We start from the raw sequence: 27696 nt of genomic DNA, 5'->3' as shown, positions 1-27696 counted from the left end.
TGTGATAATTCCGCTAAAATTGTACATAAATTTACAGCTTTATCGATTACATGCTTCAATTTCACATAAAAATAATATTTGTAACAAACTTAAATTTTACTTAAAATGGAAATGAAATAAACCTCCATAGGCTCAACAGTTGCATGCTTAGTCCCCAGTTGATGAACTCTCAGGGAAGGATTAGGAGGTGTGGCCTTGTTGAAGTGGTGGTGGCCTTGTTGGGGACCTTGTGTCACTAGGGCATTGAGGTTTCAAAAGTCCACTCAGTCAGAGTCCCTCTCTCTCCCTCTCTCTATGCTTGACGCCTGTGGGTAAGGATGTAAAGATCTTAGCTGCTTTTCTAACACTATGACTGCCAGCATACTGCCTTATCTCCCATCATGATGACGATGGACTAAACCTCTGAAATTGTAAGCAAGGCCCCAAGTAAATGTTTTCTTTTGTAAGAGCTGCCTGGGTCACGGTACCTCTTCACAGCAGTAGAACAGTGACAAAGATAGCAAGGCGCTTGTGCCTGGTTCCCTTAGCCATTCTTGGCGTCTGTACCATAATCAAGAAACATGATTTATGAGCTACCAAGCATCTATCTTCTCTTCTTTGAAAAGTAGCACTATGTCCTCCTATAGCATAAATCTGAGAAACTAAATGGTGAATTTTCTATTTTAATTAGTTTACAGCCATCAAAGAAAGTTCACTGAGAGTTAATTTTCAGTTAATTTTACTGGAATTTCTATTTTCATTTCTTAGAAAAAATGCTGTCATTCTAGGTATGCTACACCTTAATTAACCCCAGACTTTCCATTTGAATTTTCAAAACAAGCATTCATGTTTTCACATTTAAAAACAAATCAGATGAAGAATGCTCTTGTTCTCTTAAAACAGGAAACCATATGCCACCACCAGCTCCCTTCTGGGATTCGGCTCATGAAAGAATCATTCCTTCCAGGAAAGGCTGTATCTCACAAGGCTAAAGGTCTAAGCCATCAGTTAAGTCTTGTGTGCATTCAGTGGAAACTATTTGCACTGCAATCTGCCAGCTGATAGGAAAAATAGAGTCACCCTCCCCTCTTCGCGGTCTTCACATGAGTACAGATACAATGATGTGCAGACAATAACCTTAATATGTGACAAAAATGATAAGCACTTGAATACAGAGAAAATGAGTTGAAGGAAGGGATATATTTGCTTCCCTTTTGGTACTTGGAGTTACTAGATGAACTTTGACTGATTTAGAGAACACGGACTCTGATTTGCATGTGTTAACTGATGCCCATTACAATAGATACCCTTAGAAAACAGTTGGTACCTCTCCAGCAACTTAGGATTCCACAGACAATGTTATTAAACTTTAACATCTTAAAGGTATTATTAACCTAGTCATTGTCATAGAAAATATGCCTTGAAAAATAACAACCGTGTGCCCAAAGTGACAGGATTATGAATTTTAAGAGGGAAGGGGCAACTCCAGAACCGTCCATCTTTCCACTGTCCCCTTGGATGTATGCAGATTAAAAAAGAAAAGGGCAAAAAGTTCTACCTTTAAGGTTTAAAGAAAAGGGACTGTTTCCAACTGAGACACCCTACTAAGTCACCCTCGTATCCCCTGGGTGGTGGCCAACCATCACTGAAGTAGTCCTCTCAAGCGCTAGAAGGAAGTCTGCCTCAACAGCGTGTTCCAGACAGGTGCTGTGCATTCATCTGCATGTGGCAGTGACAATCCAGCTCAGGAAAAGCTGCCAGATGTTCCGGCAATAGATGTTACAGTTATCTATCCTTATTCTGGCAGCTCACGGAGGTTTTATCATTTTTAGCTGTAAAATGTATTAAGAGACCCTCTGATGGTGAAGCCCTGTTTCCCATGAAAAACTTTCACTCTATCAAGTATGAGCGGCTTTCCTCTTGATTTGTGTCTGAACCATGAGAGAGAGAAAAAAAAAATCACAGATGCAGACTGTATTGTACTGAGAACATATGCATGCTTTTAAATCACTTTTATCTTACTTTTACTAATGTAACCCTGAAACATAAAATATGTTCTTTTTTTTCATTCACTGTTATGGGAGGAACAGATGGGGAAAGAGTTAGATTAAAGTGGTACAGCATGTCCATTAGAATAAGCCCTGTGCTTGGAATGCCTCCTCTGCCAAGAGCCCTATTTACTGTAAGGAACGGCTGTGGCTGATACACAATGGAAATGGCCAGAGGTTTTCTCGGGGGTTAGCGGCAAAACTAACGGCAGAATTAAACAAGTTTCAAAATGAAAAGAATCCAGTACTCGCTCTGGGCTGACTAAACTCGTGTGCCTGTGATCTTGTCACTGTGCAACAGGCCAACAACAGAGTTCTTTTCAAAACTGAGAGAGAACTTAGGGCTGTGGAAACTCAACTGTAATCGCGAAAAGAGTTCTAAGTGCACATCACTTTCTGCATTCCTGATATCCTTCTAGAAAAATCTTGCTACCACTGCTTTCACTATAAAGTATTGCCGTAAGAACAAAGAGCAAAGAAAGGCTAAGTGTGATGTTATTTCTATACAAGTGTCACAAATATTTAGCACTGGAAAAGAACCCTCTGAGGAATTATTTAGCATATCATATGGATCCAAAGAGTTTTAAAGTAATTTTTTTGAAAAATAATAGAAAATTTTCTCCCTTCTCCTCTGTCTTCCTCCCTCCCTTCTTTTTTCTATCCCTCCTTCCATCCCTCTCTCCCTTCCTCTCTCCTTCCCTACTTTTTTAGTGTATGATGCTATGTTGACACTAGACAAACATTCTACCATTGAGATTTGTATCACCAGTCCAGAGAAAACGTTTTAAAGGAAAAAGGGTATTACTCTTGAATTTGAAAGTGTGTAGTAAATAGACCCATCCATGCTACAAGTGATTGGAAAACAAACATAAATCAAGATTAAATTATGTCTTCCTTCATTTTAAAAAGTGGTACAACTATCAACTTTCCAAAATAAATACTTAGGAATGGGCTATCAAAACTTCAAATAAATATTTAATTATGTGATCCCTATCTGATATAATCTGTTATTTATTGTGATCTGTTGAAAAATTTAATCCACATTTTAGTTTCATTCAGCTCAAAAACTATTCTGGCAATAAATCTTTCATGCCTGTAACTTCTCTGATATAGCTCAGGAAATAGAAACAAAACATTTTTATAATATGTCTGAACTATAATTTGAAGTGTCATATACTTCTTTTTTATTAAAAATAGATTTTTCTATACAATATATTCTGATAAATGTTTTCCCTCCCCAGCTCCTCTCAGTTCCTCATCACCTCCCCATCCATTCAAATCCACATTTTTTTTTCTTGCCCTCTCTGTTAGGAAGAAAACAGGCATCTAGAAAAAATAAAATAAAATAAAGAAACCAGAACAGGGAAAAACAAACAAAGAAAAAAGAGCTGAAGAAAAGCATTTCCCAAGCTACTCTTAGCTGTGTCCTACATTGATAGGTTGGAAAGAGATTAAAAACTTCTACACACTGCACAATTTATCATATTTGTAGCTTTGGGAAAAGAAATTAAAATTTGAAGGCCCTCTGCTGAGTTCACTCACTCTACCCTGTAGACTTATACAGACAGATAGGCTCACATTTTCTTCTTCTAAATATAGAAAACTCAAACAGGATAGATGAAGTAGCAAACAATATGCATTAAACCTTTCTATATCTTAGTTGAACATCATATATTAAAGGCATGTAACATGGTAAATGAACATTCTAAAATTATTACACATTTATAATTATATCCATCATTTCTCTGGGTTAATTATTTAAATCTGGTAGGAAAACTTGAAATTTCTTTCATCAGATTTCAAGCACACATTATAATGTTGTTAACTACAATTATCATATTTAAAATTAGGATCCCAGACATGTCCATCTTGAAACTGAAACTTTGTACTTTTTGACCAACACTCCTTACTCCTCAGCATCTGGCAACCACCATTCCACTCCAATAAATATGACTAGGCTAGATTCAAGATACAAATGAAAACATACAGTATCTTCCCTTATCTGCTCTATTTTGCTATGATTATATTAAGTGATATTAGCCATTCATACATCATTAGACACTTAGGTCAATTCCATTTCTTCACTATTGTAAATAATGTTTTGTTTAGTTTGCGACACTGATTTACTTTTCCAAACATAGATAACAGAAAATGGGACTACTGGCTAACATGGTAGCTCCAATTTTAAGTTTTTTTAAGAACTCCTACACCATCTTCCAGAATAGCTGCTCTAATTTAAATCCTTCTAGAGGCACACAGGGTGCTTTGCTTTGAGTCACGTCTTCAACATTTCCTATCACTTCTACAAACTTTGTAGTCTCTGGTCTTTCTTTTAAGTCAAGCTATTTTTGTACTTGGTCTAACGTATGAGGTCCAATGCAATGTTTTGATATCACAATCAAAAACTGGATATCAAAATCCAATTTCCCAAACATTATTTACTGAAGCCTTTCCTGACTGTGTACTCTCGACCAATTAGGCAATTATTAGCTGATCTGGTAGGCATGGATTTATTTCTAGGCCCAGTTTTATGCTGATATGATGTTTTGATTGCTGTACTTTTGTAAGATAGTTTGAAACCAGGCAATCCAGCCATGCTATTATTTCTCACTGTGATACTTATCCTTGCTCTGGTGATTCCAGCTCAGCACAAATTTTTTTCTGCTTATGTCTTATCTTAATACTGATCTTTTTACTTTTTATTCATATGTGTCAATTGTACAAGATAATGGGTTGAGTACGGCACTTTCATACACACATTTTGACTATATCAAAAAAAAAGCTTTCAGCTTTTCACCATGAAATGTGATGTTAGCTGTGGACTTATCAAGTTTGTTTGTTTTTGTTTTTGTTTTTGTTTTCATTATACTGAAGTACATTTGTTCCCTAACCAATTTTTTCAGAGCTTTTTGAAATCATGCTGAATTTTGTCAAATTGTTTTCCTGACCTTGTTTTAATAATAATATAAATTCTAAGCTCCACTGTAGTGTATCACACTTACTAACTTGTCCCATCTGGTCATGTATGATCATTTTAATGCACTCATCAACTTACTGTGTTAGCAGAGCTGCACAGTCTGTTTCTTTGTTCCCAATACTGTCTTTTTTTCTTGATGTGTCTTTGGCTGGCTGTGGCATAGGTAAGAAAAGGATCTGGCCTTGTTCAATTAGTTTGGCAACTTGTTTTCAATTTTTTCAGACAACTTTGAAAACATTCACATATAATCTTTCTGTAAATGTTTGGAAGAGTTTAGTAGTGATGCCATGTGATCGCAAACTTGTCTTTCTTGGAAGGTTTTTTGCGGGGGAGGGGTGGGTTATTTTTTGTTGTTGTCGATTTGTGCATATAGTCTTTGTGTGAATGTATGCCAAGTGTTTGAGTGCCCACGGAGACCAGCAGAAGGCACTGGATACTCTAGAGCTGGAGTTTTAGGCAGTTGTGAAACACCACATGTGGGTGCTGAGAACCGAACTCTGGTCCTTTAGAAGAAGAAGTATTCTTACCTGCTAAGCCATCTCTCTAGCCCTTTGATTTTTTTTTTAATGCTGATTTACTCTCCTTCCATAAATTTTCTAATTCTTAATGAGTCAGTCTTAGTAGGTTTTGTCTTCTAAAAGAGTATCTGTTTCTTCTAAGTTAGAAATTTTTATGTATAATTGTTCACAAAATGACTTAAAATTCTCTATATTCCTGTAAACATATAAATACCCAGTTAAAATGTCTCATTGCACTTAGAATTTATTTGCTTTATTTTTACATGTTAGTCTAGCTAATGAGTTATCAGTTTGGGAAGGCTCTGTTGCCGAGGACATCACTTAATAACATAACTGAACATGGAGGACTTGAGCTTGTGTCCAACACTAACAACCACGGTCCTTGAAGGCACTCTGCATACCAGCAGAGAAGAAAAGTGACCATCAATATCACCCAGCTATAAACCCTGCAACCAACAATAATAACCTGCCCACAAGATACACTGGTACAATAGTGGCAAAATATTATGGAAGTTACCAACCAATATTTTTTTTAATTGGCCACCACATGAGATGGAAGCTATCTCTAGCATTGCTAAGGTGACCAAGAACCTAGAGCTAAGGCAAAACCTACTATGATTATTTTCCTAAAAGATCATAGCAAGGGCCTACTGCTATGCCCGTAGACCAGACCCTCACTCAGTCCTCATCAGAGAAGCTTCTTATAGTGGCTGGCAGTTAACTTAGAGAACCATGGTTAGGCAATAGGCCGAGAATGAGAGGCGTTGGAATACTCATCCCTAAATGGGACGTCTGTATTAAGTTTCTCCCAGCAAGGCTCAGGGAAGAAGTAGTGTGATTGTAAGAGCCAGAGGTAACGAAAGACTCCAAGGAAACAGCACCTTCCGGATACAACAGGACGGATATACATAGGAACTCACAGTGACTATTACAGCATACACAGGACTTACATAAGTTCAAGCCAGCTGAAATCCCAGCACAGAAAAGTAAACACGGCCAAACCCCATGAAACTATGTGCAATGAATACCTTACGGTAAAGGAAACACTGGTTTTCTCCAGTGAAGTGACCGTACTCCACCGGAGGTCTCTTCCCCACAAGTTGGCCAGCACGAACCAGACTCCATGGTTTTTGTGTGCTTGGTTTTTTGTCTTGTTCGGTTGGAGTGTTTTTGCCTTCTCATTTGTTTGTTTATTTTGAATTTTTGAGAGAGATTACAAAAAAATAACCATATACTCTGGTCAGTAGGGAGGTGGAAAACAATCTGGGAAGGAGTTGGGGGAAAGAATATGACCAAAATATATGAAAACAATTTAGGTCAATAAAAACAAAAAAGAGATTTCTCAGCTTGGCTGATTTAACTATGGTTTCCCCTGCTTGGCTTACTTGTAATCTCCACTTTCTTCTTCCTTCTGTGAACTTCATCTTTAGGTATAAAATTAAATTAAAGTCATCCCTTTGTTTCTGTTGGGTTTGGAAAGCACTCTGCCCTAAGCTACACTCCAGATTCGTATTCCTTTTTACAGATCTCGATATTTATAAGCTTCCTCTTAGCATTTTTCTTGCTCTCTCTGGTAAAGCTTGCCATGTCCTATTTCCATTTTCATCTGTTTCAAGATTTTTGTTAGCCTTTGTTTCCCTTTGACTCGTTGCCTGCTTAGGAATACGTTATTTAATTTCCACATATTTGTGAATTTTTTCAATTTTCTTCCTGTTATTGATTTTTTGGTTTTATACCACTGTGGTCAGAAAAGATACTTGATATGATTCCAGCCTTCTTGAATGAATTAAGGGAAGAGTAGGCAGAAGCCAATACTCTGAATGCAACTGTCTTCCCCTCTCCCAGACAGTTGCCACGGGAATGAGAAGGCAGAAGTTTTGGCTTTGAGAACCCATGGCTGACCACATCTTCTAATTCTGCTCTAGCAGAGTAGCGTTGTCCTTCCCACCCCCCACCCCCCCACCCCCGCCCTACACCTTGCATGTGGTTTCTAAAGCTCTCACCATTAGCACTTTATTGCCTACCTCAGGCTTTCCGTAAGGGAAGAACTTGACAGAAAAACAGAGCAGAAACCCAAAGCAGAGGTCTCAACATATTTTCTAAAATAATACTCAGATTTTCATATGTGGAGATAATTTAAAAGGGTCCTGAAGGTACCTGATAAACCAGGGTCAGATGGAAGGGGAGGAGGACCTCCCCTATCAGTGGACTTGGAAAGGGGCAGGGAGGAGATAAAGGAGGGAGGGTGGGATTGGGAGGGAATGAGGGACGGGGCTACAGCTGGGATGCAAAGTTAATGAACTGTAATTAATATTTTAAAAAAATTCTTGCAATACTCTCTTGATAGTTCTACAAAAGAAGACAAGACCTAAATTTGTATGAGGCTTGATCCTAGTAATATAAACTAGCCCACATAGTAAAAGACTTGCTGGGAAGATGATTTCATTTTTATACAAGTAAATTACTACTTTTAAAAATTAGTAAAGAATTCTATGTTGTCATGTTATATATAAAATATCAAATGAAGGATATCTATACAGTAGTGATAAAAGTACTATGTGTAATGGAATTACTTTCTTGCAAAGTTATTGGTATGCTTTTTTCTGTAACTTCAAATGTCTGATTCCCAGTGTAATTCAACCAGTGTATTATTGAGGCCAGAAAAGCCTTTTCCAAGAGAGTTTCTACCTTCACCAAAAGAAATCCAGACTTCTGGCCTTGAAAATTAAGGGGGTTCTGTGAGATTGTTTAAAGAAACAGATGTCAAATAAAACTTGCAAGGGTTACAGTGTGTCTGTAGCAAGTGGTTAAATACTTTCAGATTTCAGAAGCATCACAGTGTAATGCATACCTCCTTTCTAGGGATGACACACACATTGGTAACTGCTGATTAGAGAAAAGGTGAGAGGAGGGCGGAATGATGCAGTAAACTCAGCTGGCATGCACTGGCTGTATTAAACACAACCATAAACACACCAATATAAAAAGTTTAAAAGGAAACTCTGAAGTCAGGAGGCAATTTACTCATGATTGACATGGGTAAACCATGGCAAGATAACATTCAACTGCTATTAAAGTAGTCAGGACTAGTTACAAAAAAAAAAAAAAAAAAATGTGGAAAACATCATAGCAATCTGTAACACATAGGGTCTGAAAAATAAGTCCTATAAACTTAGTAGCTCCAATTCAAAAGAACTATACCAACTGCACTGTTACGTTTACATCTCTAAGACCAGTAACAATGAAATAGTACAGCGCTGTCACAGCAGCCCTGAAGCTGTGCGGAGAATCCTAAGAAATTACCCATAAGATTTCCTGTCACAGTTTTTCTAAAACCATTCAAAACAATTCTATTTTGACCTTTCCCAACTCAAGTAATACACAGAGGTTCAAGGGTGATTGAGTCATTCATTAAGCAGCCATAATGTAATCAAGTCTGAAATCATTCCCAAGGGTTTCTAATACCAAAGAAGGACCTGAGGGTTCATCTACTCCTGCACCCAAACTAGGGGCTGGGAGTGAATTATAATTTGTGCATATGCTGACTGTTCACAGAAGAGTGTGTAAATAATTCAAAAAAGCAAGATTGCTGCTTGCCATTCATTAGGCATCTGCTAGAAAATTTTAATGTGCCTAATATACATAAATAAAAAGGGGCAACAAATAATATATAGTCATTAAGTTGTCGTTAACCTAATAAGAGGCACAAGCTATTACCTTGTGGGCTCTATTTTGCTCTGTATAGCACTTCTGAAACATTTGAGTTGAGAATTTGCAGATGGAAATAACAAAGAGAAAAGAATACTTGGAAAAATGAACATGTCGTGTTTTTTTTTTATTTGCAAGTTTTTTACAGTGAAGTTTTAATAAAAAGTACCAACAATGGACATGAGTATCTAAACTGTAGTTCAGCCACAGTCCCATCATCATTACTCACCTATTAGTACACATGGAGAAATTCAATATAAGTTTGACTAGAAAAGCTTTAAAAATATAATTTCAAAGTAATAATAATATAAAATATGACCAAAATGTATCTATATCAAGAAGGAGTACAGAGCAAAGATAAGGAAATTTAACCATCGTTTCTTTTATGTTGCCTCAAGTAAATAATTTTAACACATTTTTATCAACTCATGTCAAAACTCTATGACTTAGCCCTAAATAATTTGTCTTGCTTTACCATATCAATTTTCTCAGATTCTATCCCCCCATCAAAAAAAAAAGTATTTCTTCTTCACAAAAATACTTAAACTTCTTGTTTTAGCATATATTGGCACCAGTCTATTTTTCTAAACATATCACTCATTCATTCAGGAACACCAACCTTCCTCACTCCATGCCTAGGCCCAATCACACCAAAGACATGTTCTTGTCTTCCTCAGGCTTGGCCTTCCTGCTTGATCATTCTCCTTTTTCACTTCCTTATGACTGGTCCTCCCCTCCTCCCCCCGAATCAGATCATTGCCACCTTTCAGATGCCATTCACAAAGGGCTCTAAATACAGCATCTCTCATTACACTTCTTACTCTAATGTATAACGGACAACCTTAACGCTGGCGAAAATTTTAAGACTGTTCCTTATGCCACTTGCTTCCATTTTACCCAGTCCAAACCCCGGAATCTCACAGTGATCATCACCACAGCGTCTTCCTGAAACAGGTTCTCAGCTCATATGTGCTGAGTTGAAACCCTATAAAAACAATGCTATGTGAAACTTAAAGACTAGCTACTCCTAAAAAAATAATTTGGACCAAATGTTTTTGAAAAGACACTTTTCTTTGAAATTCCTGGGGTCTTAAATATATCTAAAATTGGAAGAGTTCGAAGTTGCTTTCTCCCAGCAGAAACAATGAATGACTTTCCCTGGTTGTCACATTTCTCCAGTGCACTCCTGGAAGACACTGTCACACCAAAGCAAATGCCTGTTCACTTGTCAGCCTGTGCCAATGGCTCTTTGAAAATAAAAATGGTGTATTTCATTCCTGATGTGTGTTATATTCCCATATAATAGGAACTTAAATAATGATTGCTCTATCACCATGGTCATCTAAAACAGACAAAGCCAAAGAACAACCTTTAGTAGGCACATAAATGTTAGGTAAGATTAAATTAAATTATAGTCAAATGTGATGCGTAAAAGGAGGCAGACAAAATTCTGAGCACCGGATTCATCCAGCTATTAACACAGAAATAAATACACAAGAGAAATCCTATCTAAACAATATGTGTCTTTTGCTTTGTTTTTGTGTGTGATTTTAAACATTACAAAACATCATTGAAGAAAATACAATTCCAAAGAAAATAATGAGGAATTTTCTACTCTCCACTTAAAAAGAAAAAAAAAAAAAACACTACACATGTTTAATTTTTAGATTAATTCCTCATTAGCCAAACAGGATCAGGAAGTCATCTAATAGGAGAGCATCTACTGTTAGAGTGAACTGATAGAAATTTTAGACATTAAGAGGCGAGCATGAAGCAAAACAGATCATGCACTGCGGTTTAGGGCATTCAATGAGGAGAGAGAGAGAGTCCATATAAGTGTGTTAATTCCTATGTAACAAAGAACAAACTCCTTCTTAATTTAGTGTTTCCTAATTTAAATTCTTCTTTCATCTGTGTGTCCAGCGTTCATATATATTTGAGGAAAGGGCTACCCAGAGGATAATCCATTCCTAAAAGGAAGCAATAAAACTCACTTTCCAAAGCACCAGATGGTAATACAAAAATCTCCTCACAGACTCTACAGAAAGCAGCAGCTCCCATTGGTGGTGTCTTTAGTCATCTTATTTTATGCCTCACAAGTAAAGTACTCAGCTATCCTGAAAGAAGTCCTGCGCTGAAAACATGCAAACCTCATGGGCTTTCCCCCTCTTGCCAGAGTAAAGACACCCCATCTTCTGTGAAAGATTCCAAGCCATGTGATCTGAGTCTCCGGTGGCAGAAGTCACTGTTGTCTCCTCTTCATTATTCAAACATTAAAATAATGTTGCAAATAGTAGCGCTTTTTTCCACTTATTTATTTATTTAATCAGTTTACAGCCTGATGCCAGCCCCATCCCTCCACTTCTCCCAGTCTTTTTAATGGCCACTGAGTAATAGTTCATATTTATACATATTGACAAAGTAACAGCTCCAAAGAGAACAAAAGTAATAATTTCAGTATCCCCCAGATTGGCAGTTTTAATAATAATAATTTCAAGTAAGTACAGGGCCTAGAAGGCCCTTTGGTTTCCTACTAGCCCAAGAATAATATTTTGAGTTATTCAGTGAAATTCACCTCCATAAAAGGATGGAGGATACAGAGTCAGGAATCCTTACCCGTGTGCTACTGTTCCCAGGCAGAAAGCTGCACATAAGCCTTGCCAAAACCTAGTTCCTATTTATCACACACTGGACACACACACACACACACTCATACACAAAATTCTTTTCCCTCCAAGAACCATTTCTCTTCAGTGTACCTTGCAGTATTTCAGAGATACCTCCTTTGACCATCATTACCACACTACCTTGTAAAGAAGAGAGGTTTGTTTCCATCTTGTCATCTGGAAGGTTCTGTCTGTCCCATTTCTCCCATATGCAATCTGTGGGCAACTCTCATTCTGAAGCATTTCTTTATTCTGAGCTTCAAACTCTTTATCTTTTTTTTTTTTAAAGTTCCCATCTTTATTTAACTTTTCTATGGTGAGCCCTTATTTCCTTTATTTTATTATGCTGGCTAAATCTTCCAAGTTAATCATTGTTGGGAGTAAGGGAAAGCAGGAAGTGGAATCAATTGAAATAACAAAGCAATTGTGATGATGAAAGCTCAATTCTCATGAACACAGCAAACAACCAAGTTAATTCACAATTCCTCTTAACAGTTTTAATCTATCAACAACACGTGATTAATTCGATTTTACACTTTTTCAACTTCAAGATCAAACCAAGTCACAAGGAAAAGGAAGTTGTAAACCATCCATGGACTTACCTGGGGGTATGGGGAGGTCCTGGATTTTGACTTGGTGCTCGAGAGCCTAGACTTGGCCCCCTTCCTGTTGTCAGTGATGGTGGGTGTGGAGCTGCTGGCATAGGAGAAGGTGGGTTTAGAGGCTGAGATCTGGTCCAGGGAGAGCTGCAGCCCTTTGTATTCAGTGTCTCTGCAGGAGTGAGTAACAAAGCCTTTAGTCAGCCACCACAGAGACTAGATTCATGTGTTTCTCACCAGGAGAGACAGTACTCTATGCATAAAAAAAGAAAACAAAAGTTAGTCATAGAGCTGGCTAACCAAAACAGCTAGATTATTCTAGAAAAGCCTCACATTTAAGAAATGTGTGTGAATGTGGTGACCATCCATTAATTTTATTATAGAAGATAAACCTCTCATTTAACTACTCAGATAAGTACTTTTAATTAAAAAATCTAAACAGTAAGTATAATTACTCAGAAATCCAAGAGAAACCTACTGAGTTACCCTAGTGTACCTCAGAAAGTCCAGCAACCCTCCTCCTGAAAAGGATGGGTTTTAAGCGGTAATGTGATTTTTTTGTATGTGTGCACTGGACGGTGAGATATGAATTATTAAACCTTCTCTAAATGTTTCCATATTAGTGAACTCAACAGACAACTGACAATACCAGACTATCAACAACAATATCACTGTGATAAACATTCTAAATGTTCTTATAGAAAGATAGTGTCAAAGCATCTAAAAATCCCTTTCAATAGGCTAAATCAGTCCTCTCAGAGTACATTTTCTCACTAGATTTTTTTCTCCATTCCTTCATTTATCTAGTAAACATGTATTGAGCTCCTGATATACCAGATTCTACGCTAGGTAGAGACATGAGAATGAAGACAACTATGATGTGTGGGAGATTATAATCCATTCAGGAGAAAAGATACACACTGACTGCAAACTCATACGAAGGGATCAAGGAGCTTATGAAGTCCACACGGTCCTGCCCTCAAGTGTAACCTCAAGGCAGTCAGACATCATCAGATGTCACCTGAAACCTCTAATTCTGTTCAGAGAATAGCCATCCTTCCCACTAGTTCCTCAAAATCATTTTTGAAATACTTTTCATCACCACTTATGGGAGAAATTTCTTATGGATTCCAGAATAGGAATGTGCCAAAGTAACTGACAATTTTCTTTCACTCTCAAAACTTTTTATCTATCTATCTATCTATCTATCTATCTATCTATCTATCTATCTATCTATATCTCTTTAATGGATTTGCATTTTCAAAAGTTTTGACATTATTTTAATATTCTTTTAAATAAGGTGAGTATATAAAACATAATATATTCAAGAATAAATCAGGCATATTCCATAGGATAAATATTCATTTATCCTATTATCATTTCCCCTTTCTAGGGGACTTTTCCATTTGCCTGATATTGCTAAAGTATAATTAATTACTTCAAAATTACTGTGTGCAATGATTTTTAAGTGTCCTTACTATGAAAAACATAAGTATTTATATTGAGAATGCTTGATTTAGCCACTGCACATAGCAAGAGCCCCATTGTGTTCTATAAATATGTACTTATCAACTCAAAAAGCCAAAATCATAATTCAGGCCAGTTTCAGCATCATCACTGGCAGTGCAATGACACATATCAGCAAACTACAATAGCATGCCATCAGACACAGTCAGCCTCTTCATCTACAAGTTACACATCCGTGAAGCCAAATACCATTGGATTTAGAGTATTTCCTGAAACCTGTGCAGACTTTTTCCTATTGTTCCTTAGACAATACAGTCCAACTGTTTACACAGCACGTATATTATTTTAGGAATTTTAAGTGCCTAGAAAATACTAAATTATAAGAAACTTCAAGACTTGGGTGGCTGTGGGGAAATCCTAGAACCAGTACCCTATGAAATCCGACAATGACTATTCAAATCATTCAATGAGAGTAAAAATAGTCTTCTACAAGAACAACAAAGATTTGAAAACAAGTCATACACCTTGTCTTTCAGGTTCAGGAAGTCTGATCACCTTAGTGTCAGAAGGAGCTCTAATCATCTCCTTCTGAAGACAATGTCCATCATGTGTAGTCCTTAGTCAGAAATGCAATGTGTCCTATAGTACAACTCCTGATTGATTTTCCTTCTAATATATCAAAGTTTTCCTTCTTCAGCCTCTCACTTTATCTAAACAGTAACCCCTAAGCTAAGATTCTGATTTCTGGGCTTTTTCCCCCAGAGTCTTATACCCCATCTGTCCCACTGAAGCTCTTCCTGCCTTCTGGGCTCATTCAGTTTACACTTACTGAGTGTCTCTGCTGGGGGCTCAGTTCTAGAGGGTTTGCAGAGAACAATGGACTCAGGGCCTCTATCTCTCAAGAAAAAGGCACCAGGGCTGATCCTGAGGGAAGTACAGAGGAGACCAGAAATTTTTTTTCCTATTCTAACATTTATTCTAACTTTTCAAATGATACTGATTTCCCCCAGCAGACTGTAAAGTTCTAGAAGACACAAGCAAAGAGATATTTTGTTATAACATCAGGGCAAATGCACAATAGATCATGTAAATGGAAGAGAAAAACAAGGGTGCAACTTTTAAAAAGATTTTTCCCTAGCCAATAAATACTAACAATTTAAGCCAAACTCCCTTCCCTCCCTTAGGTTGCTTCCATCAGATTTGGTCCAAATAACACAATGAACATGACTGGGCATGATAGCTTGTGCTTGTAATCCCAGAATCTAGAAGGAAGAAGGAAGAGGGCTCCCATGAATTCAAGACTAGCCTAGGATACAAAGTAAGGCACTATCTTTACAAAATAAAAAAATAAAAAAAAGTGTTGCATTTTTATACACAAATAGCTAACTTACTAAAAAAAATAAAAGTCAAATAAGGTAATCTTATCTACAAAAGATATTTTTAAGTAAAACACTTAAGAATAAGCTTAGCTGGAGAAGTGAACATCCTGTGCAAAAACATTACAAAGCATTAAACAAATAAATTGAAGAAGACACAGAAACTGAGAAGAATTCCTGATGTTCAGGGATTGAAATAATTAATTCTGTTATAATGTCCACACTCCCCAAAATAATTTAGAGATTTTGTGAAATTACCACCCAAAATACTACTAGTAGCCTGGGAGAATAAATCAAGGATGGATTGCTTGGGCACAAAGAACAAGGCTAAAGATACGGCAATGCCTCATCTCTAACATGCTACACCACCCCTACCTCAGAAGCACTGGCAAAGGACACCTGCTAGGAGAGGGAAAATCTGCTCTCGCCAATGGAGTGACACTTGATATATCAACCACACCCCAGGTCAGGCCGACTGCTCAGGAATAGCGCCGACCAATACAAAATGAACTTCGTTTGTGTGTCTTTATTTTGTTGTGGTAATGGTTTGTTGTTTGGTGGATTTGTCATTTTTGTTTTCTGTGGGTTTTGTTTTTGTTTTTGTTTTTTGAGGAGTTTTTCAAGAAAAAAAAAACGATGAAGTTAAGTGGGGAAGGAGATCTGGGAGAACTTGGTAGGAAAGAAAGAAAATAATCAAAATATAGTGTATGAAAAAATTTAAAGAATAAAAATGTAATTTAGAAAATAAAGTTATTTATACCTGCAAAAAGTAAAAGCATATATACTACAGGTTTATGCTAGCAAAAAAGCATGGTGCTGGCATAAAAACCTGTGCCTAAGCCCCTGGGACATAATAGCCAGACCACAAAAGCATATAAACATACAATGGAAAAAAAAAGTACAACACTTCATCAGTAAAGGCAAAACTGGGTATCTATGTATGGGAGACTCAAAATTCCTATACTCACCACATTAAAAAAAAAAGAAAAAAAAACTCAAGATTGATCAAAAACTTAAATGGAAGGCCTGAAACTGTGAGATAACTAGAAGAAAATATAGAAGGAACACCTTATAAGATATCATGATAGACAATGGTATTTCATTTTGTTTTTCTAGGATCTCAAAAGCATAGCCAACAAAAGTAAAAACTGAAAAAAAAAAGGGACCATATCAAACTCAAAAGCTTCTGCCCACAAGTAAAACTACCAAATGAATCTACCAAGTGAAAGAAAATATTTGGAAATTATTCAGCTGACAGATGATTACTAGTAAAATGTATGAGAAACCTTATGAGAGAAACTCCCAAATATAACAATTTAAAAATAGACAGAGTCTGAATAGCCAGTTCTCAAAAGAAGAACTGGAAATGATCAACAAGGAAAAGAATTCAGTAACACCATCTGTCATTAAGATCATAAAAAGACATCATCTCACTTCAGTCAGAATCATTAAAAAGCAAAACAAAATAAACAAACAAAATAGAAAATTCTACTGGGAGGGCAAAGAAATGTGAACACTACCACACTAAACTGCTGATGGGAATACAAATTAGTGAGTGGTATGATGGACCCTCAGGAAACTACATACTGAGCTACATGCAGCCATAGCACTTCTGACTAAAGGTCTAAAAGAAATGAAACCAGCATATCAAAACAGGCACCTGGATTCCTATGCTTATTGCATCACTAGTCACAATAGCCACTATTGAAAAGTTCATACACAGAAGAGTGGTTAAAGAAAATATCACACACACATATGCACACATACACACAAAGAGAGAAAGAGAAAGTATCATTTTGCCATAATAAAGAATGAAATCTTGTAATTTGAAGCCACATGGATGTACTGACAGACATTATGTTAAGTGAAAATTTGAGATGGTAGGCCAGGAGTGTAGCTCAGTGAGTAGAGTGCTTACATGTTAGGCACCGGGTCCTGGTCAAATCCCTGTTACCACGTAAACTAATCACAATGGCACATGCTTGTAATCCCTCGCTTGGAAGGGAGAGGCAAGAGAACCAAAAGTCTAACATCATCCTTGGGCACATGTCAAGACTGAGGCCAGCCTAGGCTATACGAGATACTATCTTAAAAAAAAAAATCCAGGCAGAGAAAGACGAATATGTCCTCTTCTGCACATGTAAGTTCTCAGAGTAGAACAGCCACTACTTAAGTCTAGGATGGGAAGAGAGAGGAGAAGGAAGGGGAGCTGAAAATTTGGTATTTAAGTGTTTTATAGCATAAGAAGATAGCTATTCTTCAGAGCCTATTACGTATTTATGAAGAACTAGAAGAAAAGAGGTCAAAATATATATTAACAACTTTTAATTACTATTCTATTGCACATTGCACACGTGTTAAAATATGAGAATGTACCCCATAAATTATCATAATTATCATATACTCATGGGAAAATCAATAATTTTTAAAGTTTTTCTAAAGCTTTTGAATAGCTTGTTTGTTTGTTTGTTTTCAGACAGGATATGTAGCTCTGGTTGTCCTGGAACTCACTCTGTAGATGAGACTGGTCTCGAACTCACAGAGATCCACCTAAAGTCATGGTGCACCATGCCTGGCTTGCATAGCTTTCAGTAATAAACACACTACAAATTAAATAAATCTAAACAACATTGTAAACCCAATATATAGTTTAAAAATGTGCACATTCACATAATTTTCAAATGTAAGAATTATATAAATACTCTTGATGATTTAATGAAAATGTTGTTCTGATCCTCAACAACAATAACAACAGAATTAAAAAATAATCGCCCCAGGGGCTCAAGGCATGGCTCAGCAGTCTAAATCCAGAGGACCCAGCTCTAGTTCCCAGCACTGACCTGTCAGCGCACAACCAGCTCCAGCTCCAGGAAACCTGATGCCCTCTTCTGGCCTCTGCAGACAGCAGGCACGCATGTGGTATACACATGTACATGAAGCAAACACTCTCATACATGAAATTAAAAAGTCTTTTTACATTTCTAAAATAACGATAACCGCTTAAATTTAGCAGAAGAGCACAGCATCAGGCAGTCTAGGCTGCCATTTCTGGTCTGTGATTCATACCGACGCAGCGAGGCTTACAGAAAGCCGTGTGTGAAAACCCTGCAGCAGACGCCCGGAAGAGCAACTGCTCAGTCAACGGTGTTACTGTTAACTCCTCACTACACCACTCTACCTCGCTTGAGACGCATTTTAATAGTGTTTAGAGAGAGAGAGAAGCAACGTAAAGGTGGATGGTGGCAAGATGGGGAGGGTCCAGGAGGAGAAATTATAAACAAAACATGTTGTATGAAACAATTGTTTTTAAAATGTTTTAATTCTTTAAAAAAAAAGGGGGGGGGGGGGAGAAAACACTTCTCACATTGTATTTCTTTGCTTTTCACCCCAAATGCATTTCAGTTGCATTTCAGTCTTTAAGCTCTGCTGCATGCCGTCAAGTACTAAGGTAAGTTCTTCATTGCTAAATAGGCACATGGAATCGTTAGAGCAACACAATCACACAATGTAACTCAGCCTTCCTGTTCCTCTCTTCAAAACTCCAACAGCTCCATAGATATGTTCGGATGAAAAGAATAATAAAAAAAAATACCCACTTAAAGACATTTCAAGTACGGTTGATGTGCTGCCAAGAGTAGCTCTGAACGGCAGACTTGGGAAGAACAAAGCATTTGTTTTACTTTTAGATTTCTATTAAATTGAGTATTTCATTTGTACCACTTAAAGGGCTAGATGCTATGGGGATTACATTACAAGTCCCATTTCCCTCCTGCAAACTCGGACACCAAGAGAAATCTGGCTCTGTTTCTTTCCCTGTCCTCCAGTGAAACAATTCTGGTACTATGCATGTCCTCAGGAATACATGTGTGCTTGGTGGAGCCATTTATTGAACACTTCCCTCCTGAGGTAAGACACACACACATACACACACAAAACAAAACAAAGCAAAACAGCTCCTTGCACAGTCATTGGATTCCAAAGAGTTTGGTGAGGGACATGAGTAAGGTGATTTTAATAACAACAAGAAAAGCCATGACTCTGTCCTTCAGGCTTTCTGAGAGGTGCTATATAATTGGGCCTTCACAATTTGTCTTTTTTAAGGGTAGCTCATACTGGCCTCCAGACACAATTGGCATATTGAAAGGAGAACTATTGGTATATGGTACTTGATATATTCTTCAAAAGGCTTTTGAGTGGTTTACATTTTTTTTTTCTCCTTTCAATGATTTGTGCAACAGTTTCTGTCATCCTTGGATACCTCATTCTCAAAGCAATGAGAGATGAGTAACACGTAATCATTGCGACTTCTGGCTGTCAATCTCACCCATATTTGCAGACCAAAGGAATTTTCTTATTTTATTATGGACAGACAAAAATCATTCGGTTTTCAGAATTAGCCTCCCCGTCTACTTTAAACTTTATAATAACCATGTACATATTGGGAATGACTCAAATTTCAATAGAAAAATAAATGGGGCCACATCCACACTTCACTGGACTTCCGCAGCCCCACCTCTAGAATGCACCACAACCATCCATGAATTCAATGCCAACTCGAAGCCAATGTGAAAAGCTCCCTATGAAACCTTTGTGGAGCTAATGAAAGGGATTCTCCACCTCAGACAACTACATTAGCGTCACTTCTATCCTTGCAGCCAGGACACCTTGCTTAATATTCACAAGTTTGCGAGCTGTGTACAAAGGAGCGGGCAGCAGCGTCGCTCAGGTTATTTCTAGATTCTTTACAAGAGTGTTTTTCAACAATACCATGCTGTATTCTATTTTCTTAGAAAACTGAACTTCTGCTTCTGAAACGGCAATTTTGGATCTGCAGGTCATCCTGGGGCTTCTTTGGGGACATTGTGCTTCATGGCAATTCTTAAAAGATGCTGCCAGATTTTCTAACGGGGCTATTTTTTAAACAGCTGAAATTGATCAAATTACCCAGGCAAAACGTGAAAACAGAGACACACAACTGATTTGGCTCCAAAGGCCCTGATTGAAATAAGCAGAGGATTGTATTAAACCATGATCAGATTAAGTGGGGATGACTGTGCCTACACTAAACTTTTTAATTGGATTCTAGAGTCACTCTTACACACAGTGCATGACCTTCTCTGTATTCCGGCAGAGTTGCTGCCTAGCCATCAGTCAATCCTGGCAGCAGAGAGACCTGCTTTATATTTCATATTCAGGCTCCCACGGAGCCCAGCAGAAAGAGATGATAAGGAGGATTCCGTACTGAGAAGCTCAAATACGAAGACAATCTGCTTGAAAATTAGGCTAAAGGCACCTTTGGAAACGCGATAGTCTCATATAAATGAGCAAGTTCGCGTTTGTGCCATTGTCATTCCCCCCAAACTCTGCTTTTATAAACAGTTCCTCTTCCTAAAACCCATCTTTCTCCACCACTTTGAAAGTCTCATCTAACACTCCGTGGAGTAGATGGTAGCACGTGAGGAAGACTGTCTACAGAGTTTACTGAGGCATTTTTATTTCAAGAAAGATAGCTATGGATGTAACCAATAGGCAAACAATACCAACCAAAATGTACAGCAAAGGCTGTGTAACACATGGAGAAGGATCGACCCTATACGGTCCTTTGAATTAACCCATGAAATATGTTGAAATGGTGCTAGGTGCAGACCTGCCATCACGCTGGGTTTGCTTTGTTTAGTTTTGTTTTATTCTGTTTTGTTTTGTTTCATCCCTACAGGCCACAGCGATTTCTCCTTTTCTCTCTTAGTTCACAGACAGAGCACTGTCTCTAACACTCTTGGCACTTCCATCAATCTGTGTCATTGTGTGGTGAATATCATATCTTGACAAAAACAAAAACTAGATTTCTTATCACATACAACCTTTATTTTATAATGAACATATCTTATCTCAAGCTCACTTAGTAGTGATTAAGAAAGCAATTCTCATTGTAACCAGCTTTCACTCATCTCAAATCCAAGTGACCAAAAGTTCAAAACTGCTACAAATACAGGGTATCTACTGAGCAAGTGAGTTTATATGAGACCTTTGGAAATTCCCAGAGTACAATGAACAGTGATGACTCTGAAATCCTGTTAGGTCCTAAGTAGAAACAAATCCTACTTTACTGTGTAGTAAATTAACTTATTTTATCAAATTATATTTCAGGTATATATAATATTTAGGAAAACTAAATGTTAAAGCCATTTCATCCTAAACTATTTTTCTAACTACCAAAATTGTGTGGAAGGAGATGGGAAAAATAAAATTTGAAATCCCCAGAGAAATAAATTCTATAATCTGATAAGGAATGTAGTAATATCTCCACAATAGAAAAGGATGCACAAATTGCTTAGGAATATTTCAAAGGTTTAGTCTCATAAATAATACTACATATATATATATATACATACATACATACACACACACACACATATATATATTAAAGCAAGCAACTGATCATTATTTTGCTTTTATTTTGGCAGAGCTATTTCTTTTTTGTTTTTATTTGTTTTTTAATTTTTTAATTTATTACAATTTATTCACTTTGTATCCCAGCTGTAGCCCCTTCCATTGTCCCCTTCCAATCCCACCCTCCCTTCCTAGTGAGGGGGACAGGGGATGTGTCTGACATGAACTCAGTGGCTGACTCTTTGATCACCTCCCCCTGACAGAGGAGCAATCCTACAGAGGCCACAGAGGAAGACAGTGCAGACAGTCCTGATGAGACCTGATAGGCTAGGGTCAGATGAAAGGGGAGGAGGACCTCCACTATCAGTGGACTGGGAGAGGGGCATGGGAGGCCTATATTCAATTCCCAGCACCCATATGTCAGCTCACAACTGTCTGTAACTCCAGGATCCAGCACCCTCACACAACATACATGCATGTAAAACATCAATGCACATAAAATAAAAATAGATTGTTAGAAATAGAAAATAATTTTACAAAAAAAATCAAAAATAGGTATCAAATATCTATATGTTTATTTCATTTCTTATATTTAGTTAGAAGTATGAAATAACCAAAATATAAAGAAATTACTAAGTTATGGCATAACCTTGTGATAAAATTTTATGTAGCCATTAAATAATTTGACTCAAATGATATAAAAAGAACCACAATAAACAATGTTTTGTTTTGTTTTGTTTTATAAATTAACAAGTACTATATGCATAGCAAGAAGCAATGAACTAAAATGTTAAGGGCAGATAGCTAGACACCACGTCAAAATGTTTTTTATTACTTTATAATTCTCTGTACTATCATCAGTTTTCTATAATAAACATGTTTGGCTCTTATAATCAGAACAAATACTTTATAAAACACTAATTAAGGCAAGTTTCTACCATACAATGAGTAGTTCCCCAACTTCTTTTACTTGCAAAATTTTGTATTTGTACACATTACATACAAAAGATGAAACACTATATTTAACTTCTTTCTTTGTATGTTCAACATCTTAAGAATAACATTCATGATTTTTAATTGTCCAAGCATACGTTTTCTTAGTGTCTAGACATTTTTTTTCTGTTTTGATATATTTTTCACTCCTGCTACTTTACAGAATTTTCTGTCTCTGAAGTCTTCGTGTGCACTATTTCAACATTGAGAGGAGGGAACTAATTTGGGACTACATTTCTTACTATGAGAAATTTTTAATTTTTATGTTCAGAACAACATTCCCTAATTCGATGCTAAAGTTTTAAGCATAGCTGTTCATCCTTTAGGTTTAAGACCCAAATTCTGTCAACTTTTTTCTATTTTATATTTTCTTGGAAGACAAGGAAGATTTGGGGTTTTATAAGACAGATCAAAAGAAATTAAATACAAAAAAAGCCTGTGTGGTTTTTTTTAATGGAATAAATTAAAACATGATAATCTTCCCCTTCTTTACCTTAACTGCTTATTTATTTGTTGTTTATGTGCTTTGGGTTTTTTTTTCTTTCTTTCCTTCTTTCTTTTTTTATTTGTTTTTAGAGACATGGAACACAGTTTGTCTTCAGTTCACTATGTAGCTGAGGATGATCATTGTGCCTCTGCCTCCTCAGTGCTGGGATTATAGGCATGTACCACCACCATGCCTGGCTTAGGTGGTGCTAGGGATCAAACTCAACATTTCGTGATTGCTTGGTAAGTAATCTACCAACTGAGCTATATTTTCAGCCCTCCACTCCTAATTTAATTCACTTCTAGAAAGAAGTCAGATATAAAGAAAAGATAGTCAGGTGTGCTGACTGACATATAACCAGAGTTCCAGCACTGGGAAGGCAGAGGCAGGAAGACAGTGAATTTAAGGCCAAAAAAGAAAAGGTCTTAGTTTAGGATTTATTGCTGTGAAGAGGCACCATGACCAAAAAAAAAAAAACTTTTATAAAAGAAAATATTTAATTGGGGTTGGCTTACAGTTTCAGAGGTTTCAAAATGGCCACAAGCATGGCAGTGTGCAGACAGATGTGGTGCTTGAGGAGCCAAGAGTTCTACATCTTGAAATAACCAAAAGCAGAGACTGCATTCAACACTGGGTGGAGCTTGAGCATAAAAGACCTCAAAGCCCCAAAAGTGACATGCTTCCTCCAACAAGGCCACACCTACCTTAACAAGGCCACACCTACTTTAACAAAGCCACACTTCATGGGCCAAGCATTCAGACACATAAATCTGTGGGGGCCAAACCTATTCAAAACATCACAATTATTAATAAAACCAAGTTAGATAAGTCAATGAGAATTCTGTGAATGAACATTATTGGGGAAACTGTATCTTACACTGTGCCTTCTGCAAGACTGATTAACTAATTAGAACTTACAACCTATGGAGAAATTGGAATGTTGCAAATCCAATGTAAAATTATCTTGGACCAAATGACCCATTTTTAATACCCTTAAATAGTAATTTATTATCCACCTCTGAATGTGACTCATATTAGTAACCCTTTGGAATGTACAGACTCCTAGTTTTCACCAACCAAAAGGCTATGGATGCTATAAGGTAGCAGCTGAGACCTATAGCTGGGATTCCCGTGGTTTGCTGTAACCTACCTATCTGATGTATTTGAAAATGTCTGTTTGTTTTATTACTCTAAGACTGCATTGAATTGTTATCATATTGGAATGTGACATTTGGTACAACCTAAATCATGTTTCTGAGTCATGGCCACTCAAATTTGGCTCCAGAATAAACTATAGTTTATTTCCTTTGAGGTGACAGTTACTTTATTTGAGTTGAAAATTTCTATCACCTAACCCCTTCTATTTGGCTCTATCCTAATGGGAACCTCCTCTCACCTAGTTTTTATCCTCAACAAAACTGATCTCTAAACCCTAAACATATCCTCTAGCAGAGCACATAAAGATGGCACAACTATTTTTGACTTTAGAAACAAGAAAGAAAAAATAATAATAATAACCTGTAGTCAAGAGACCCATAATCTTCCCAAGCCACTGGAAAGCTTGATTCCATATTCAAGGCTACAGGATCCCCAAATTCCACCCCCACAATCTCGTGTGAGGAGACCACGGAAGCCAAAGGCATGGCACTATGGGGAAGTCCTCCCTGCTCTGCACATTACAAAGCTGGCATTTGTGTATTACAGAAGCACAAAGCCCTAGACTTTGAACTCTCCTGGAAAAAAAACAAAAAAAAACACACAGCAGAAATGATGACATGATGCTATGATGCACACGTCATTGTTTGTTTAACTTAAATATTTTAAAGTCTGTCCTGTAACATTTATTCTTGATTAACCCTCTTCTGGATAGTTAATCATTAATGATTTCTTTACAGTCGCTGTGCAAACAGTTCATTCCTGCCGATGACATATCAAATCTCAGGGACATGTTCTTTAATTGGATTCATTTATTTCTAATCTCCTTAAGCCCTTACTACTGTAATGCTTGACTAAATATACATTAAGCTCCATTATTTAAACAGCTAAAATAAATTTGAGATGTATTTTATGAATAAAATTCACAATTTATCAAATGTGTACCTCAGGCATCATTTTAAATTGTCTGGCCAGGATCTGTGTTAAGGCTGTCTCTGACATGAACTCAGTGGCTGGCTCTTTGATCACTTACCCCTGAGGAGGTAGCAGCCTTACCAGGCCACAGAGGAAGACAATGCAGCCACTCCTGATGAGACCTGATAAGCTAGGGTCAGATAGAAGGGGAGGAGGTCCTCCCTTATCAGTGTACTAGGGGAGGGGCATAGGGGAGAAGAGGGAAGGAGGGTGGATTGGGAGGAGAAGAGGGAGGGGACCACAGCCAGGATAAAAACTGAATAAATTGTAATAAATAACAATAATTAAAATAAAAAAGAAAGGTTTCAATGATTGGTAGAGAATTTGGGCTTCCTGCTGAAATGACTAATTTTCATTTTGTCTAGGTGAAGACAGATATTTTAATACTACAGAAAATATACAGTCATCAATAGGTGAATAGATAGCTGACTGTTGTTATAGTTTACAAGATTTGAGAGGCTTGCCATGACAATGTTTCAGAAGTGGCCTACTGGCTAAAATTAAAATCCATTTATTTCTTTAACCTGAGATTTGGGGCCCAGAAAGAGATGATAGTGTATTTCCCATCTTTTATCCTTGTTTGATTCACCTCATGACTCCTCCCCCTGAAGACAGTTACTAGTGATCTTGTTCTACTCCTCTGACCTTACCTTCCGTACCCTGATGATCTCCAGTCCCTAGCTAAGACCTTTCTACTCTAACTACTGAAGACCGGAATGTGACTTTTTCAGGCACATCCAAGTGAGAAACCCCGCAACACACAACTGCGTTCGCTGCCTGCAAAACTGCTTTCTCCAACATTATCCGAGTAGCTCAGGCTGAAACTCTAGGTGTTCTTGATTTCTCTCATTCGCTCACATTGTGTGTATCTGATATTTCTGTAAGATGCCTCTGGTCTACCTATAACAAACACTCAGGAACTTGAGCCTCCAAAGCTTCTAAATGTCGTATAAAAGCCTGACATCTCAGCTAACATTTTGTGTCACAGCACAACCCTACCAAAGAGGCTGGACTGCAGCAGGCACTTGGAAAATATTTGCTGAGTATTTACACCATCCCTAGCTTGCCCTAGACAGGACTTCCATCTAAAACATCCCTTATCATCTTCTTAATTAGCAAAACAGAAATTAAGCTGATTCTTATGACAGAGATTTATTTATAATAAAAGACCTATGGAGTCAACTGAGAAAACACACAAACGGAAAGGAAATTAAACTGTAAAATGCCCTGTGTCGTCTAGTATTTTCCCCAGTTTTCAATTAGCTTCGATATTAGAACACTTCACCTTACTCTTGCTAGCACTTTGCATGCTCTAACTGGAGAAGTAGTATCAACTCCCCTTCCTCCATCTTTGTGTGCCTCAGTCTTCCAGCAGCATGATTTCCACAGTGAAGCTAAATACTGTGACTTCCAACATTGTGAGTCCCCCTCATTGCTTGGAAAAATTAACAACTCTGGGTTGAATTTCCTTAGACTGGGATGGGGGAAAAGGCAGTTCTTCACCTGCTGCTTATTTGCACTGCAATAGTGACTGCATGGGTAGCTGAAGGAAGTAAATCGCCTGAGTTTTCACCCTTCAGTCACCAGAATACTTTACGGTAACCACAAACCCAGAAGGAAAAACAATGAATGAACAACGCCAGGCCACAAACCCCTAAGAACACTGAAAGCCACAGATTCTAGCTTGCAATGCTTAGAAGGGGGCATATGAGAGCCACGCTTTCTCAGGATACATTACCAGAGAATGACACTATGGTTGATGAAATGTAAAAAGTGGCAAGGGACTAAGGTTTAAAAGTACAAACACTGAAAGAATCCTACCTTAATGGATCCCTTTATGATATCCAGTTCACTATAATGAGGCTATTTCTAAGATCTGGCCAGCAGCCTGTATTAGCACAGCTTTACTGATGTGGATACAACAAATTCTGTTTGAACAAGAAATCCCTAAGAAAGGAAGATCTATTCCGAGGGATCTATCCATTTTACAATCAATCAAAAAAAAAAAAAAAAATTGTAGTGGTGAAGACAGCAGCTCCTATTTGAATCCTGATAAAATCGTAAATGTTCTAAACAAAATGTCAGTCAATGGGAGACATTTATCAACTGCTATTTTTTTTTTTGAACAAACATTACTTTTGATGCTTAGATTGGTATAGAGGTGTTGGAACAGTCTCTGTGGAGACCTGAAATTAAAACAAAGAATAACTCTCTAGACCTTGGCAAAATATCTGCAAGATGTCATCAGTTACCTCAGGAAATTAGAAATAGTGCTACCCCAAGATGCAGCTATACCACTCCTGGGAATATCATCTGAAAGATGCTGGACCATACAGCAAAGACATTTGCCCAGCTATG

General features: G+C 37.4%; 1 protein-coding gene across 1 annotated transcript in view; it reads right to left on the bottom strand.

The window, feature by feature from the left end:
- Positions 1-27696, bottom strand: part of Sim1 (SIM bHLH transcription factor 1) — a 68737-nt gene that overhangs the window by 16002 nt on the left and 25039 nt on the right. The window contains exon 9 of the mRNA XM_021657961.2: positions 12499-12667. Coding sequence (XP_021513636.1) covers positions 12499-12667 — 169 coding nt within the window. The remainder of the gene's footprint in view (positions 1-12498; positions 12668-27696) is intronic.

This window comes from Meriones unguiculatus, chromosome 20, assembly GCF_030254825.1.
Source record: "Meriones unguiculatus strain TT.TT164.6M chromosome 20, Bangor_MerUng_6.1, whole genome shotgun sequence".
Lineage (NCBI taxonomy): Eukaryota > Metazoa > Chordata > Mammalia > Rodentia > Muridae > Meriones > Meriones unguiculatus.
This window is presented reverse-complemented; position numbering and strand designations above follow the sequence as displayed.